Below are 19,191 nucleotides of genomic sequence, written 5' to 3'. Positions count from 1 at the left end.
CAGTAGCTTCAATAAACTAGGGTCAGATTCAGTGAGGAACATGGTGGTCAGGGGTTGGGAGGTTCTATATTCAAGTAATAAAGCAAAGTAGTTACCCATCCAATGCAACAGTCTAAATAGATGAATAGAATAGAATTATAAATGTAAAAAGAGGAAACAATAAGATAGGAAGCAACATTTACATTCCCACATGTAACGTATTCAAAGGATAAGGTTCTATGAACCTATTGTAATGAATAATTAAGGAATTAGATATGTGGGAGTATATTAAATTGGAATTGCTAACACAGGGATGGTCAAGGACAAGAGCACAGAATGATTTTTTTCATCAAATTGCTGCCCATGACAAGAATTGGATTTGCAAATTCAATAATGCAGGCTGGTGACTTGAATGTAGAATGCCTTCAACCTAACTTTTAATATTACGCTAACAGTAAAATTACAAACAGAATCAGGAGCGCATCTTCCAATCACGGCTCCTCTATTTCATAGTCGCCCAGAGGCTTGAATAGAAAGTTTACCTCACGACGAGGGACTGCTCTGACCCTGGAGTGATGTCTACTCTCTTTCAAATGCTGCCTAGAGGAAAGGGCCTGTTTCCACACTGTAGGGATTCTATGATCTATGATCTGTGATCTATGAACATAGAACATAGAACAGTACAGGTCATTTGGCCCACAATGTTGTGCCTACCTATTATGCTACTAAGATCAAACTACCCTGCATATCCTACATTTTACTATCCTCCATGTGCATATCCAAGAGTCATTTAAAAGTCTCTAAAGTATCTGACTCCACTACCATTGCCGGCAGCACATTCCACGTACCCACCACTCTCTGTGTGAAGAACCTACCTCTGACATCTCCCCTAAACCTTCGTCCAATCACCTTAACATTACGGCCCCTTGCAATAGTCATTTCCATCCTGGGAAAAAGTCTCTGACTACCTACTCTATCAATGCCTATCATCTTGTACACCTCTATCAGGTCACCTCTCATCCTTCTTTGCTCCAATAAGAAAAGCCGCAGCTCCCTCAACCTCTCCTCATAAGACCTGCCCTCCTGTCAAGGCACGTTCTTCACAGATATTTAACCTTAATGGATGGCCATCTGATAAAACAATTTTTATCCTAGACTTTGCATTCCAGCCCAAACACCACTCATTGAATCTATTGAATACATGGGTCATGTTTCCAATAACAACCAGCTGCTAGGAACCATCTTTCTCGCTGATCCAAAAAAAAACTACTCTTCAAATCTGATCAAATTACCACCCTCTCTGCGTCAAGCGCTTCAAACAAATGAGCACCATGTAGTTTTGCAATGACCTTTCTGATCCATGAAAAAATGTTATACTCTCTCTGAAACAGAATTTGGACACCACCCCAACACCCATCTTTCTTGATTCCTGGGCGCAATAAGCTTCGGGTCTCAAACTGAGATCACTTCAAACATTTCAAAGCAATTACGACAGATGATGCTCATTTGAAAGTTTTAAGCTCATCATTTTTTTTTCTGACAAAGACATAGGAAAAGGCCACTTGGCCCTTTGAGCCTAGATAATAAAATGTGAGGCTGGATGAACACAGCAGGCCAAGCAGCATCTCAGGAGCACAAAAGCTGACGTTTCGGGCCTAGACCCTTCATTAGAGAGGGGGATGGGGAGAGGGAACTGGAATAAATAGGGAGAGAGGGGGAGGCAGGCCGAAGATGGAGAGAAAAGAAGATAGGTGGAGAGGAGAGTTTAGGTGGGGAGGTAGGGAGAGGATAGGACAGACCAGGGAAGACGGACAGGTCAAGGAGGTGGAATGAGGTTAGTCCAGGACCTGGACTGACCTATCCCCTCCCTACCTCCCCACCTATACTCTCCTCTCCACCTATCTTCTTTTCTCTCCATCTTCGGTCCGCCTCCCCCTCTCTCCCTATTTATTCCAGAACCCTCACCCCATCCCCCTCTCTGATGAAGGGTCTAGGCCCGAAACGTCAGCTTTTGTGCTCCTGAGATGCTGCTGGGCCTGCTGTGTTCATCCAGCCTCACATTTTATTATCTTGGATTCTCCAGCATCTACAGTTCCCATTATCACTGGCCCTTTAAGCCTGGTCTGTTATTCGATATGATCAAGGCTGATCACCTTGACTCAGTATTCTGTTGCTGCTTTCTCCCTTACCCTTTGATCCCTTTAGGCCTAAGAAATAAATCTATCTCTCTCTTGAAAGTGTGTAATGTTTTGCCTCAACTGCTTTGTGTGGTGGAAATTTTTACATTTTAACAAAGCTGGAGGGCTGTGCTCTATATAAGTCTGAAACTCCATTTATTTCTGGCCTAATTCAGGAGGCATCAGTCACCATTCACTTTGCAAAATGACATTTCTTTATTGGTACATAAAATTCTTGTTCATAGATCATAGAATCCCTACAGTGTTGAAACAGGCCCAACAAGTCCACACTGACCCTTGCAGCATCCCACCCAGACCCATCCCCCTATAACCGACCTAATCTACACATCCCTGAACACTTGGGGCAATTTAGCATGGCCAATCCACCTATCCTGCACAGCACTGGACTGTGGGAGGAAACCGGAGCACTCGGAGGAAACCCACGCAGACACAGGGAGAATGTGCAAACTCCACAAAGACAAGAGGGTGGAATTGAACATGGGTCCCTGGTGCTGTGAGCCAACCACTAAACCCCACCTCCCTAACCTGTTCTTCCTCTCACCTATTCCCTCCTCCCACCTCAAGTTGCACCCCCATTCCCTACCTACTAACCTCATCCTGCCCCCTTGACCTGTCCGTCCTCCCTGGACTGACCTATCTCCTCCCTACCTCCACACCTACACTCACCTTTACTGGCTCCATCTCTGCCTCTTTAACTAGTCTGTCTGCTCTCCACCTATCTTGTTCTCTATCCATCTTTGATCTTCCACACCCTCTCTCCTTATTTATTTCAGAACCCTCTTCCCCTCCCCCATTTCTGATGAAGGGTCCAGGCGCAAAACGTCAGCTTTCCTGCCCCTAAGATGCTGCTTGGCCTGCTGTGTTCATGCAGCTCCACACCTTGTTAACTCGGATTCTCCAGCATCTGCAGTTCCTATTATGTCTGAAACCTAACTATCTCTTCTTTTTCTTTCACTGTTGGGGTGTGGCAAAACTCACATTCCTTGTTCCCCCCAGAGAAGGAAAAGCTTGGGACAATGGACATTTTAACCCTATCATTGGGAGTTGGAAAGCAGACAGAACATTGGTTATAAAACTGGGTGCCATGGTACGAATTCCACCTGTACAGCTCTGCTTATGTTTTATTAGAAGCAGAGTGAGGAATTGGGAAGCCAGCACACCCATTAGCTAATTCCAGCCCCTAAGATAAGGCTCCCCTCCTGTCTCTCCTGGGTGGTGTTTATCAAAGGAAATGAGACATGGGTAATAAATCCTGACAGTTCCTTGGACTCTTACTCCCAACTGATCTAGTAGATTAACATTTCTCATCAATTTTCTGATTTGACTTTGACTTGATTTATTGTCGTCATATGTACCAAGATACAGTGAAAAGTGTTGTTTGGCATGCTGTACAATAAAATCCAATACCAGGGTCCATAAAACCATAAGACATAGGAGTGGAAGTAAGGCCATTTGGCCCATCAAGTCCACTCTGCCATTTAAATCAACTCCACTTCCCTGCACTCTCCCCGTAGCCCTTGATTCCTTCTGAGATCAAGAATTTGTCGATCTCTGCCTTGAAGGCATCCAACGTCCCAGCCTCCACTGCACTCGGCGGCAATGAATTCCACAAGCCCACCACACTCTGGCTGAAGAAATGTTGTCTCATTTCAGTTTTAAATTCACCCCCTCTAATTGTAAGGCTGTGCCCACTGGTCCTACGCTTTAACAAGGGGGGACTACAATAGAATGAGAGAGGACTCAGCTAGAGAGTAGATTGGAAACAAAGATTTTATGGTGGGACAATTGACGAGCTGTGGACGACTTTCAAAGCACTCAGCAAAAGTATATTCCAATGAAAAGGAAGGATGTAAGAAAAGGGGTAATCTGCCATGGGAGTCTGAGGAAATAAGGGAGGCTATCAAATTGAAAGAGAAGACATGCAAAGTGGCCAAAAACAGCAATGAACGAGAAGATTGGGAAAACTTTTAAAGGTCAACAGAAAGCCACAAAAAGGGCTATAAAGAAAAGCAAGATAGAACATGAGAAAAATCTAGCACAGAATATAAAGAAAGAGAGCAAAAGTTTCTATAAATATATAAAACGAAAAAGAGTGGCTAAAGTAAACGTTGGTCCTTTAGTTATGGGGTATGATGAAACGGCAGAGGCATTGAACAGGTATTTTGTATCGGCTTTCACAGTGGAGGACACTAATAATATGCCAGTAATTGACAAAGAGACAAAGGTAGGTGAGGACCTGGAAGCAATCATTATTATGGAAGAGGTAGTGTTGGGCAAGCTAATGGAGCTAAGGATTAATAAGTCTCCTGACCCTGATGGAATGCATCCCCAGGTACTAAAAGAGATGGCGGGAGAAATAGCAGGTGCACTGGTGGTAATTTTCCAAAATTCGCTGGACTCTGGGGCAGTCCCAGCAGATTGGAAAATAGCAAATGTGATGCCACTGTTTAAAAAGGGAGTAGACAAAAGATGGGGAATTATAGACCGATTAGCTTAACCTCTGCAGTGGGGAAGATGCTGGAGTCTATTATCAAGGAAGAAATAGCAAGGCATCTCGATAGCAATTGTCCCGTTGGGCAGATGCAGCATGGGTTCGTGACATGCAAGTCATGCTTGACAAATCTTTTGGAATTCTATGAAAACCTTCTGAGCCAGGTGAACAATGGGGACCCAGTGGATGTGGTGTACTTAGATTTCCAAAAGGCCTTTGACAAGGTGCCACACAAGGAGTTGGTGCACAAGATAAGGATGTATGGCATTAGGGGTAAAGTATTAGCGTGGACAGAGGATTGGTTGGCTAACAGGAAGCAAAGAGTGGGGATAAATGAGTGCTATTTTGGCTGGCAGTGACTAGTGGTGTGCCTCAGGGGTCAGTGTTGGGACTGCAATTATTTATAATTTGTATAGACGATTTGGAGTTGGTGACCATGTGTAGGGTGTCAAAGTTTGCAGATGACACTAAGATGAGTAGCACAGCAAAGTGTGCAGAGGACTGTGAAACTTTGCAGAGGAACATAGATACATTGAGTGAGTGGGCAAAGGTCTGGCAGATGGAATACAATGTAAATAAATGTGAAGTCACACACTTTTATGGGAGTATTAGTAAAAGGGATTATTACTTGAATGGTAAAAAGTTGCAGCATGCTGCTGTGCAGAGGGACCTGGGTGTCCTTGTCCATGAATCACAGAAGGTTGGTCTGCAGGTACAACAAGTAATTAGGAAGGCAAATGGAATTTTGTCCTTCATTGCTAAAGGGATTGAGTTTAAAAGCAGAGAGGTTATGTTGCAGCTGTACAAGGTGCTGGTGAGGCCACACCTGGAGTACTGTGTGCAATTTTGGTCTCCTTACTTGAGAAAGGATGCACTGGCACTGGAGGGGGTGCAGAGGAGGTTCACTAGGTTGATTCCAGAGTTGAGGGGGTGGGCTTATGAGGAGAGACTGAATAGATTGGGATTATATTCATTGGAATTCGGAAGATTGGGGGGGGGGGTCTTATCGAAACATATAAAATTACGAAGGGAATAGATAAGTTAGAGGTAGAGAGGATGTTCCCACTGGCAGGTGAAGCCATGACAAGAGGGCGTAGCCTCAAGATTAGAGGGAGCAGATTTCGGACTGAATTGAGAAGGAACTTCTTCACCCAGAGGGTTGTTAATCTATGGAATTCCTTGCCCAGTGAAGTAGTTGACGCTACTTCAGTAAACCTTTTTAAAGCTAAGGAAGATTTTTTTTCAACAATAAAGGAATTAAGGGATACGGTGCAAATGCGGGTAAGTGGATCTGAGTCCATGAAAAGATCAGCCATGATCTTTTGAATGGCGGAGCAGGCTCGAAGGGCCAAACGGTCTACTCCCGGTCCTGGTTCTTATGCTCTTATGTTATGTACAGGCAGATCAAACCATAGAAAGTGCATTAGGGTAACAGAACAGCATGCAGAATACAGTGTTACAGCTGCAGAGAAGGTGGAGGGAGGGCGAGAGGGCGAGAGGGCGAGAGGGCGAGAGGGCGAGAGGGCGAGAGATCAGAATTATGGGGAAGAAGCTGTCCTTGAATCTATTTATACATATATTCAAACGTTTATGTCTTCTGCTCAATGGGAGAGGGTGGAATAGATCATAATCAGGGTGGGAGGTGTTTTTGACTATGTTGGGTTGCTGAATAAAGAGATTGTTAGATTCTCTATTGCTGGAGGTGGGGTTGACACTTGAGTTGCACTGATATAGAATAAACGATACCTGTTCACTTAATTTTTCAACTTGCCTTTTACTAGGAGATAATGTCATCGCAATTCCTGGCAGCTGTCGGTCACCCCACTGGTTTTCACATTAGCTTATGGTTCAAATCTTTTCTATCTACTGAAACAGGCAAAAGGAGCCTTTGGTTTTGCTTCTCATCTGAAAGATGGCACATTTGATGATGCAGCAGTGCTTCAGTACTAAAATGAGTCTCGGTGTCAAATTCTGAAGCAGGATTTGAACACACGGCTGATGGAATTCACACCTCCACAGCAGAATAGAAAATAGATTTTGCGGTTTTAGTATGCGAGCACAAAGTCATTGTGAAGTTGTCAGGTTTATTCAAAAGCAGCCTGCTGCAACAGACATTGAGGAACGTAGCACATCCATTTCTAGGGTATGCACAGCAGGTGGAGCTTTACTCTGCATTGAAACATGCACTAAGCTGTGCGCTGGACCTGCTGCATGTTTTCATTCAAAGAGGCAAGTTGTTAACTTTTGATCTCTGCGATAGGCAGGCAAGAAGGTGAGGTGCAGTTAAAGGCGTTTTGCTTTAGGAACATCTGGCCTGATCTCACCCACTACTATTTTAAAGGGAAAGCAAGTGGGTCCTTCTTTACATGGTAAATTGGGTACTGATGTCAATTTGCTGTTGATTTCAGTGAAGATGTATGGTATTTGTGGGTTGCACAATGGTGTTCCCAAACCTCTTTCCTTTGACCGACTCCAAGGGTCTAATTGATTTATAATGGATGGTGATCTCCCACCACTGAGTCTTAATATGAAGAGGTTCATGTTAACATGATGCAATTTATTGTAGGATTATTACATTGTATGACAAGCTATATTAGTGACATAAACAAGACTACTAAGACTATGAGGTGATCTGCATACAGGTCATCACTCCACAAGATCCTAAGATATACAGTCTTATCCACATTCAAGATTGAGGGGAATTTAATACAGTCTCAAACATTAATCCTCAATCATGAGTCTGAAGTATTATACTTACTGTTAAAATTTTGACAGGTTGGATGTGAAAATGATTCTCATTTTGTGGGAAAATATAGAAACAGGGCCCATGGTTTAAAATTAGGGTGTTCCCATTTAAGGCAGAGATTGTATGTTATTTTCCCCTCACAGGGTTTCCTGAATCTTTGGAATGTTCTTCCTCAAAAGGAGGTAGAAGAAGAAAGTTTGAATATTTTTTAAACAGAGGGAGGTAAATTCTACCTAAGTAAGGGAGTGAAATGTTATCTGCAGTAGGCAGGAATGTGGAGTAAATCATGATCAGCCACAATCTATTAAATGGCAGAGAGGCTTCAAGGGCTGAATGGTCTACTCCTGCATCTAATTTACACTTTCATATGTTGCCAACAAACCACTTTCTTTCCCCAGAATTAACATACGTACATTCACATACATTTACCACCAACTCATATCGCCACTAGACTCTGACTTCACAAATTTCTTTGCAGTTGGTAGATAGGTAGGTCTTTGGCATGAGGACTAATGACCTTGACTCTGAGGTTGAACCTTCATGGTCTGTGGGGTTTGGACATGGCAGTATTCATGAGAGATCTTGTTACTCAGTGGCTTTGAGCCTTTGGACATCTGTGGAAGATCAGTCATTGAATGGGTTCAAAGCAGAGTCTGACATATTTCTAAATACTAACCATGTAAACTGTAGTGGGAATAGTGTTTGAAAATAACTTTGAAATGGACGATCAGTCATAATTCTAGTTAATGGCCCATCGGGCTTAAAAGACTGAATGACCTACTCTTGTTCCTAGATAACAAAGTGTGAAGCTGGATGAACACAGCAGGCCAAGTAGCATCTTAGGAGCAGAAAAGCCTGCTGTGTTCATCCAGCCCTACACTTTGTTATCTTGGATTCTCCAGCATCTGCAGTTCCTATTATCTCTGACACTCTTGTTCCTACGTTTCTCACTGGGTACGTGCAAATTAATTAGTCGTGAATGATTATTTTGTAATGAGATGAGATTCCTGTGGTTCTTCCATATGACTCCCTCAACTGTATGGACCACAACCTCATGAATGAATCATTGTTAATCCTCAAGTATTTCTGATATATCTTGCCGAGGACCTCTTGCGCAGCAAAGGTGGAATGGTCAAGCCTTTTGTAAAACACCAGCGAATCATCGATAATTGAGAACTGGTGGTCTTCAAAACAGGTTTTCATGTACAATCCAATGGGCAATTGAACTGGCCAAAATTCAACACAACACTGATGAATGGCAACACATTCTTCGTCCTTTTGTTCCTGTGTTATTCAATAGAACCTGTTCTGATTTGCTGACTACGGTATCAGTCTGTCCTGAGTATCCAATTCAATTTCACTGACAAATTCCTCATTGTTTGTTTGGTTATGGCTTGTCAAGGTGACAATTAAAACATTGTAGCTTCCCCGACCATATTTTATCACATAAGCAAACTTCAACATCGAGTATAAATCTCTGACTGTGGAGGTACCCATGCCAACTCTCTTATTTACTTTTGAGATCAATGTCTGCAATGCATTGCAGTGAATACTTTCAAGCTAAGAGTCTCCGGGTCTGACAATGCTTTGGATGCAAAGTACACTTGTTTCTCACACTAATCTGCTAACTCCTGAAAAGTCACTGTTGCTGTTAACTGAAGCGTCCATAGCTATGGCAGCAGGAAAGGATGGATTACAGAGCGGTGGCACAGCTGTCGATGACACGGTGTCCTTCAACCTTTGAAAAGTATCTTCTTGATGCAAGTGCCAGCGCCAATCTTGACAGTTTCCTTCATACGTTCATTTGTAGTTGCATCAACAACAAGTTGACCATGTCTAGAAATCTCTGCAGGTCATGACTTCAGAGCTGGAAACTCCTCATACGTCTTCAGATTCCATGGAATCTGGAGTTACTTCATCCTCATCAGCAAACGTGTTCCAAGAAAAGAATTGATTCCTTCGAATATTCATTCTGGTCATTGACCTTCAGGCTGTTTAGACCGACACGCAACCCCTGACCATGTTCCCCAATATATTTTCCCCATGGCTCAACATGTCAGCCATGTTGCAGATGACACTTTATAAACTGTTGCAAGATATGGGACACAGTCTTTTGAAAAATCTCTGAGGCTGGGGCAATCTCGAATGGAAGGCTATTGGCACAAAACCATCCAAATGGAATAATAGTGTAGTCTTGATTTGCTGTCTAATTGATCCCACAAGAACTCAACCTTAATGGAAACTCCATGTTTAGACAGTTTGGCTAAACTCTCACCTACTGCGGACCAGAGGGCAAATTTCTCTGATGATGACCATGTTGAGTCGTGTTGGGTTAATGAATATTGTAATGGATCCAAGACAATAAAATGTGAGGCTGAATGAACACAGCAGGCCCAGCAGCGTCTCTTCCCCTGCAACCGCAGGAAATGCTACACTTGCCCCCACACCTCCTCCCTCACCCCCATCCCAGGCCCCAAGATGACCTTCCATATTAAGCAGAGGTTCACCTGCACATCTGCCAACGTGGTATACTGTATCCATTGTACCCTGTGTGGCTTCCTCTACATTGGGGAAAACAAGCGGAGGCTTGGGGACCGCTTTGCAGAACACCTCCTCTCGGTTCGCAACAAACAACTGCACCTCCCAGTCGCAAACCATTTCAACTCCCCCTCCCATTCTTTAGATGACATGTCCATCATGGGCCTCCTGCAGTGCCACAATGATGCCACCCGAAGGTTACAGGAACAGCAACTCATATTCCGCTTGGGAACCCTGCAGCCCAATGGTATCAATGTGGACTTCACCAGCTTCAAAATCTCCACTTCCCCCACCGCATCCCAAAACCGGCCCAGTTCGTCCCCTCACCCAACTGCACCACACAACCAGCCCAGCTCTTCCCCTCCATCCACTGCATCCCAAAATCAGTTCAACCTGTCTCTGCTTCCCTAACCTGTTCTTCCTCTCACCCATCCCTTCCTCCCACCCCAAGCCGCACCTCCATCTCCTACCTACTAACCTCATCCTACCTCCTTGACCTGTCCGTCTTCCCTGGACTGACCTATCCCCTCTCTACCTCCCCACCTATACTCTCCTCTCCACCTATCTTCTCCTCTCCACCTATCTTCTTTTCTCTCCATCTTCGGTCCGCCTCCCCCTCTCTCCCTATTTATTCCAGAACCTTCACCCCATCCCCTCTCTGATGAAGGGTCTAGGCCTGAAACATCAGCTTTTGTGCTCCTGAGATGCTGCTGGGCCTGCTGTGTTCATCCAGCCTCACATTTTGTAGTCTTGGATTCTCCAGCATCTGCAGTTCCCATCATCATTGTAATGGATGCATCAGGTTTGGGTAAAGTAATGCTGACCAAACAGCATTCAGTTGGCTTTGACATCAGGAGAGTGACACCCACAGAAGCCAATTCCCTCAAGTTGCTTCTGAACTTCATTAATTACATAAAATCTTTGTTCCACTCCCTTCTAGCATTCTAGTTTTAAGTGCTGATGAGTTGTGTATTGGCAAAGTTGGGTAAATCGAGCCCTTCAGATATACCACAACCACTGAGGAGTCAAAATTCTTCCTGCCCCCATATTCAGAAATCCGAAATGGAAACTTTCATTTCCAGAACCAATGCATCCGTAACCCTGGAGGTTTTTAAAAGCCACACGCATCACTGTCAGATCCACCTGAGCAACATGTCAATAAGTCAATGGGGTACAAGAACTATAAAAGAGACTTACCCTCTGATCTCAACAGCTGCATTCTTGATGTGAATGACTGAGGCAGGAAATATTCCCTGTGGAGAGAGCACAGAATTGTTCTCCAGAGATAATGTTTGATTGCAGACATGAAGAACACAAGACATTCAGAAACGATTTGAAATGTGAACATAGGGGGTATAGTTAGCAAGTTTGCAGAGGCCACCAAAATAGGAGATAATAAAATGTGAGGCTGGATGAACACAGCAGGCCAAGCAGCATCTCAGGAGCACAAAAGCTGACGTTTCCGGCCTAGACCCTTCATCAGAGAGGGGGATGGGCTGAGGGTTCTGGAATAAATAGGGAGAGAGGGGGAGGCGGACCCAAGATGGAGAGAAAAGAAGATAGGTGGAGAGGAGAGTATAGGTGGGGAGGTAGGGAGGGGATAGGTCAGTCCAGGGAAGACGGACAGGTCAAGGAGGTGGGATGAGGTTAGTAGGTAGATGGGGGTGCGGCTTGGGGTGGGAGGAAGGAATGGTGAGAGGAAGAAAAGGTTAGGGAGGCAGAGACAGGTTGGACTGGTTTTGGGATGCAGTGGGTGGAGGGGAAGAGCTGGGCTGGTTGTGTGGTGCAGTTGGGGAGGGGATGAACTGGGCTGGTTTAGGGATGCGGTGGGGGAAGGGGAGATTTTGAAGCTGGTGAAGTCCACATTGATACCATTGGGCTGCAGGGTTCCCAGGCGGAATATGAGTTGCTGTTCCTGCAATCTTCGGGTGGCATCATTGTGGCACTGCAGGAGGCCCATGATGGACATGTCATCTAAAGAATGGGAGGGGGAGTGGAAATGGTTTGCGACTGGGACGTGCAGTTGTTTGTTGCGAATTGAGCGGAGGTGTTCTGCAAAGCGATCCCCAAGCCTCTGCTTGGTTTCCCCAATGTAGAGGAAGCCACACCGGGTACAGTGGATGCAGTATACCACATTGGCAGATGTGCAGGTGAAACTCTGCTTAATGTGGAATGTCTTCTTGGGGCCTGGGATAGGGGTGAGGGAGGAAGTGTGGGGCCAAGTGTAGCATTTCCTGCGGTTGCAGGGGAAGGTGCCGGGTGTGGTGGGGTTGGAGGGCAGTATGGAGCGAACAACGGAGTCACGGAGAGAGTGGTCTCTCCAGAAAGCAGACAGGGGTGGGGACGGAAAAACGTCTTGGCTGGTGGGGTCGGATTGTAGATGGCGGAAGTGTCGGAGGATGATGCGTTGTATCCGGAGGTTGGTGGGGTGGTGTGTGAGAACGAGGGGGATCCTCTTTGGGCGGTTGTGGCGGGGGCGGGGTGTGAGGGATGTGCGGGAGACACGGTCAAGGGCGTTCTCGATCACTGTGGGGGGAAAGTTGCGGTCCTTGAAGAACTTGGACATCTGGGATGAGCGGGAGTGGATTGTCTTATCGTGGGAGCAGATGCGGCGGAGGCGGAGGAATTGGGAATAGGGGATGGAATTTTTGCAGGAGGGTGGGTGGGAGGAGGTGTATTCTAGGTCGCTGTGGGAGTCGGTGGGCTTGAATGGACATCAGTTACAAGCTGGTTGCCTGAGATGGAGACAGAGAGGTGCAGAAAGGTGAGGGATGTGCTGGAGATAGCCCAGGTCTACTGAAGGTCGGGGTGGAAGGTGTTGGTGAAGTGGATGAACTGTTCGAGCTCCTGTGGGGAGCAAGAGGCGGCGCCGATACAGTCATCAATGTACCGGAGGAAGAGGTGGGGTTTGGGGCCTGTGTAGGTGCGGAAGAGGGACTGTTCCACGTAACCTACAAAGAGGCAGGCATAGCTGGGGCCCATGCGGGTGCCCATGGCCACCCCCTTAGTCTGTAGGAAGTGGGAGGAGTCAAAAGAGAAGTTGTTGAGGGTGAGGACGAGTTCGGCTAGGCGGATGAGGGTGTCGGTGGAGGCGGACTGGTTGGGCCTGCGGGACAGGAAGAAGCGGAGGGCCTTGAGGCCATCTGCATGCGGAATGCAGGTGTATAGGGACTGGACGTCCATGGTGAAGATGAGGTGTTGGGGGCCAGGGAATTGGAAGTCCTGGAGGAGGTGGAGGGCGTGGGTGGTGTCACGGACGTAGGTAGGGAGTTCCTGGACCAAAGGGGAGAAAATGGAGTCCAGATAGGTGGAGATGAGTCAGGTGGGGCAGGAGCAGGCTGAGACAATGGGTCGACCAGGCCAGGCAGGTTTGTGGATTTTGGGAAGGAGATAGAAACGGGCCGTGCGGGGTTGGGGAACAATGAGGTTGGAGGCTGTGGGTGGGAGGTCCCCTGAGGTGATGAGGTCATGAATGGTGTTGGAGATGATGGTTTGGTGCTCAGGTGTGGGGTCATGATCGAGGGGGCGGCAGGAGGTGGTGCCGGAGAGTCGGCGTCTGGCTTCAGCGATGTAGAGGTCAGTGCGCCATACTACCACTGCCCCTCCCTTGTCTGCGGGTTTGATGGTGAGGTTGAGGTTGGAGCAGAGGGAGCGGAGGGCTGCCCGTTCTGCAGGGGAGAGGTTGGAGCGGGTGAGAGGGGTGGAGAGGTTGAGGCGGTTAATGTCTCGATGGCAGTTGGAGATGAAGAGGTCGAGGGAGGGTAGGAGGCCTGGGGGTGGTGTCCAGGAGGAGGACTTGTGTTGGAAGCGGGTGAAGGGGTCAGTGGAGGGAGGGTTAGGCTCCCGGTTGAAGAAGTAGGCGTGGAGGCGAAGACGGCGGAAAAACTGCTCTATGTCCAACCGTGACTGGTATTCGTTGATGTGTGGTTGTAGGGGGACAAAGGTGAGCCCTTACTAAGCACTGACCGTTCGTTCTCAGTCAGTGGGAGGTCTGGGGGGATGGTGAAGATGCGGCAGGGTTCATTGTGGCTGTCTCCTCTGGGGTTGCTGGCTGTGGAGGTTGTGGGCGGAGCGATGAGGTCGTTGGCCGTGGGCGGGGTTCCGTCGGCCGTGGGCGGGGTTCTGTCGGCGTCGGCCGTGGGCGGGGTTCCGTCGGCCGTGGGCAGCAGCAGCTGCGGCGAGGGTGGTGTGTGAGGCGTTGTAACTGGAAGTGGAGGTGGTGACTGCAGCAGCGGTTCCGGAAGTGGTGTGGCCGGCGGAGGCGGATGTGACGTCATTGGTGGGGTCTCCAGCCGTGTCCTCATGGTCAATGGCGGCGGGTACATGGTGGGGGAGGGGCAGGGACAGACTCGGGATTTGGGAGGCGCAGGAATCCTCTTGTGGGTGGCAGGGGCCAGTGAGTTTGTTGTACTTACGATTTTTGGTGTGGTGGATCGGAGGTGTGGTGGACAGTGAAGAAGATTATCTCAGAGTACCATGGGACCTTGATCAGATTGGCAATGGGCCAAGGTGTGGCAAATGGAGTTTCATGCAGATAAATGCAAGGCTCTAGGCTTTGGAAAGGCAAGGCAGGGGAGGAGTTATACATTTAATGCTAAGGTCCTGGGGAGTGTTGCTGAACAAAGAGACCTTGGATTATAGGTTCATAGTTCCAACTTTAAATCTGTTGCTTTTTCTACCAATGTGGGTTTGCTGGTGTTGGACTGGGGCAGACAAAGTCAGACGTTGCACAACACTAGGTTAAAATCCAACAGGTTTAATTGAAATTACAAACTTTTGAAGCACTGCTCTTTCATCACCTGACCTGTGTTCTAATGTAGTCTCCTTTAAGATACAATTTTAACATTTTTTTAAAAAGTCCTAATTGCTTGAAGAGGGTAGACTTTTGCTTTATGCACTAATGCTAATGAACTGTCAGCATGTTTCACAATTCTCTCAAATTATGTTTTCATTGAAGTCAACCCTGCAAATGCCAATTCGTTCTCATCCATTTTACACTAATGCACAAAGTCAGAATTTACCTCAACACAGACTTTGTTGTCAAAATAAGTTAAGCGTGATTAATATTAACATGTTTGCACATAATCTGTCTTGACAAGTGGGATCTCTTGGTTCAATGCCACAGAGGAACTTCTGTCACATTCCAGATGTTATCGGTTGGACACTCTTCCTGCTACACTTGCTAGCACTTCCTGTTCAGAGAACTTTGGACAGGAAATGGATGAGTAATAATTACTTGCTCTCTCAAACATGAACTGAAGATAGAGAAACCAAAACTTCCATTAAACAATCCTCCCTTTCCTCCTCACTGAGGGGCAATGATCATGTACCCGGAGATAGAGCTCCATGTATTGCTAGCTGCCTAGCTACACATAGCAAGTGGTGGTGAAGCTAGACAATGATAAGTGATTATGACATTCTAATCGACTACGGAGGGCATCACTGTTAGAAACTGTGCAATCAGCTCGTAATGGAACAGCTCTCTTTATATAAAAAAATGCATGGGCACACTTCCACGTTGAGAGTCTGTCCTGCTTTCTGCTTGGGTAATGTTTCCTTTGTCTCTGCTGAGAACACACACAGCCACTGAGTGATTAATTGTGTCAGCTTACAGATGCATTAAAAGCAAAGTAGGCTATGGAGCTGGATGAGAAGGGGAAAGAAATATATGACAGAATCAAAGCGTTACAGCACAGAAGGCGGCCCATTCTGTTTGCAACAACTTGTGAAACAAAAGCATTACCAAGTACCAAGCTCTGGATTTATCCCTGTCATATCCTTGCGCATTATTTTTATCCACATAAACACCTAGTGCTCTCATGAAGGCCTTAATTGAACCTGCCTCCAGCACATTTCCAGGAAGTGCATTCCATACCCTAACTATTCGGGGAGTGAAAATATTTTTCCTCACTTCTTTTTATTCACTCATAGGATGAGGGTGTTGCTGGCTAGCCCAGCATTTATTGCCCATTCCTAACTGCCCAAAATGTAGTTCAGAGTCAAACAAATTGCTGTGGGTCTGGAGTTACATGTAGGCCAGACCAGCTAAGGATGGCAGTTTCCTTCCCTAAAGGGCACTAGTGAACCAGATGGGATTTTCTCAACAATCATCAGACTCTTAATTCCAGATATTTATGGAACTCAAATTCCACCATCGGCTCTGGTGAGATTCAAACCTGGGTCCCAAGAATGTTAACTGGGTCTCTAGACTAACAGTCCAGCAATAATATCACTCAGCCATCATCTTCCACCTTCACCCTTGTTCCTTTTGCATATAATTTAAAAAACTATGCCCTCTTTCTAGCTCTTTTTACCGGTAGGAACAGTCTCACCCTATCTATTCTATCCAACTCACTTGTAACTTTGAAAACCTCTATCTCTCAACCTTGTTTCTTCCAAGAAAAACATTCTCAACTTCTTCAAACTTTCCTCATAATGGAGGTTCCTCATTCCTTGAGCCATTCTCGTAAACTGCTTCCGCCCTGTCTCCAGTACATTTACATCCTTCCTATAATGTAGCACCCAGAACTGTACACAATACTCCAACTGAAGTCTAATAAATGTCTTATACAAATTCAACATCCTCACTCTTATACTCTATGTCCCCATAAATAAAACAGACAACACCATAAGCTCTAGTTACTGCTCTCTCTACTTCTCCTGCCACTTTTAATCATCTGTGCACATATAGAACTATGAAATATAAAATTAAAAAATACCATTCTGATGTTGTTCTTCTCAAAGTGCATAATGTCACACTTCTCAGCAGTGAAAATCGTCTGCCATCTATTTGCCCATTCCACCACCTCCTTCTGGGAGATCTACACTGTCCTCCTCACAGTCCACATTTCTTCTTAGTTACATGTCATTTCCACACTGTGTAGGAGACATGATGCCTCAGTGGTTAGCACTGCTGCCTGACAGTACCAAAGACCTGGGTTCAACTTCAACTTGGTTAAAGATCTGTGCAGTGTTTGCACATTCTCCCCGTGTTTTTGTTGGTTTCTTCTGAGTTCTCCAGTTTTCTCCCACAGTCAAAGATATGTGGGTTAGGTTGATTGGCCATGCTAAATTGTCCATAGTGGCCAGGGATGAGCAGGCTAGGTAAATTAGCTGTGGCAAATGTGGGGTTACAGAGATCAGGTAGGGGGCTGTAGCTGAGTTGGGTGATCTTTGCAGGGTCAGTATAGGCTTAATGGGCCAAATGGCCTCATTCTGCACTGTATGGATTCTATGATTAGAAAATGCTCCTAGATCATTAACATATATCATGTAAAAATGAGCGCCCCAATACTAACCTCTGCTGAGGTCCAGTACAAACTGTCCTCCAGCCCAAAAATGCTCCTTAGACCAAATATTGATGGTGTTTGGTGATGTAAAATAGCAGTGTCTTCATGTAGCACTAGCACAAACTGGTTGGGCCAAACAGCCTTTTTCTCATTCTGGTCTCCCTCCTATAGGAGGAATGCTGTGCAACTAGAAAGGGTTCAGAAAAGATTTAAAAGGGTGTTGCCCAAGTTTGAGATAAAGGGAGAGACTAAATAGGCTGAGGATGGAGCGTCGGAGGCTGAGGGGACGCCTTACTGAGGTTTATGAAATCATGAGAGACATGGATAGGGTACATAGACTAGATCTGTTCCCCAGGGTGGGGGAGGCCAAAACTAGAGGGCATAGGTTTAAGGTGAAAGGGGAAAGAGATAAACAGGACCTGAGGAGCAACTTTTTCCTCAAAGAGCAGTGCATGTTTGTAATCAGCTGCCAGAATAACTGCTGGAGGCTGGTACAATTACAACATTTAAAAGGCATCTGGATAGGTATATGAATAGGAAGAGTTTAGATGGATATGGGCCAAATGCTGGCATATGGGACTGGATTAATTTAGGATATCTGGTCAGCATGGAACAGTTGGGCCGAGGGGGTCTGTTTCCGTGTTGTGCAACTCTATGACTCTGTAAATCTCTTTTAAAAATGCATCTGTGTCAGTGATTGTGTTTTGAAGATGTCCACCAAGCCCAGCTGGGAGGGTGTGGAAATTCAGGGGTTCATCTTCAGCCCTAGCTCATCTGTACATACAGCTGTATCACATTGCAACATAGGGGGCCATCACTTCTTTCTCTCTACTCTTTTCATAGGCAGATAAATCCAGATAGAAAGGAACTAATTTCCTCTGGTGGGGGAATCCAGAAGGAGACGTTCCCTACATTCACATCTTGCTGGGACAGAAGCTTGATGGCGTCTGACCAGTAATCCTGACAATATCTCAGCACAAGGCCCTTCTGCACTGGAAAAAGAAAGTCAGGCCAATTCTAACAGGGATAATGGGAACTGCAGATGCTGGAGAATCCAAGACAACAAAGTGTGAAGCTGGATGAGCACAGCAGGCCAAACAGCATCTCAGGAGCACAAAAGTTGACGTGATGAAGGGTCTAGGCCCGAAATGTCAGCTTTTGTGCTCCGGAGATGCTGCTTGGCCTGCTGTATTCATCCAGTTCCACACTTTATTATCCAGGCCAATTCTAACATTGTTTCGAACGGCTGCTAATTATTTTAAATCCAACCCAGTACAAGCCATAAAGGCCAACCTAAACTGCAATTAAAAATGCTTCACGTTATTCCCAGATTGTAACTAAAAACAAGCAACATTCTTCATTTTAATTTTTTTCTTTCCTGATAATTGATTTAATTTCTACTTTAGTTCTGTCCAACTAACAGAAAAGGGTGGGGTTGAGAATTGTGGGATGGTGTAAGGAGACTCCATTTAGTCAAATCGAGAGAGTGGAAACACACAGCATATGCAATATAATGTGGGTAAATGTAAAATTATGCACCTTGGTGTAAAAACAGAAAGGATAAGCATTATTCGCATGGCAGTATATTGGAGTGTGTGGATGTACAAAGGGAGCTGGATGTTCTTGCAGACAGGGAATTGCAGGAAGCAATTAAGGCGGTAAGTGGTCAGTCTTATTGCAGTTATACAGGGCCATGGTGAGGCCACATCTGCAGTATTGTGTGCAGTCTTGGTCTCCCTCCCTACCTGCCATAAAGAGCGTGCAAAGGTTCTACATCACAGTAGAATCCCTACAATTGTGGGAGCAGGCCACGTGGCCTATCGGGTCCACGCCAACCTTCTGAAGAGTATCCCACCCAGACACACCCCTTACCTGGTTCCCGTAACCCTGCATTCAGCAGGGCTAATTCATCTAATCCACACATCCCTGGACACTTCTACATAACCTGCA

At 45.9% G+C, this 19,191-nt stretch overlaps 1 protein-coding gene across 3 annotated transcripts in view; it reads right to left on the bottom strand.

The window, feature by feature from the left end:
- LOC125454992 (dedicator of cytokinesis protein 2-like) overlaps positions 1-19,191 on the bottom strand; it is a 1,138,509-nt gene that overhangs the window by 1,026,269 nt on the left and 93,049 nt on the right. For all 3 annotated transcript variants that reach the window (XM_059650434.1, XM_059650430.1, XM_059650433.1), the window contains exon 4: positions 11,150-11,205. In XM_059650434.1, the coding sequence (XP_059506417.1) occupies positions 11,150-11,205 (56 nt within the window). The remainder of the gene's footprint in view (positions 1-11,149; positions 11,206-19,191) is intronic.

The sequence above is a fragment of the Stegostoma tigrinum genome, chromosome 1, assembly GCF_030684315.1.
Source record: "Stegostoma tigrinum isolate sSteTig4 chromosome 1, sSteTig4.hap1, whole genome shotgun sequence".
In the NCBI taxonomy this organism is placed as follows: Eukaryota; Metazoa; Chordata; class Chondrichthyes; order Orectolobiformes; family Stegostomatidae; genus Stegostoma; species Stegostoma tigrinum.
This window is presented reverse-complemented; position numbering and strand designations above follow the sequence as displayed.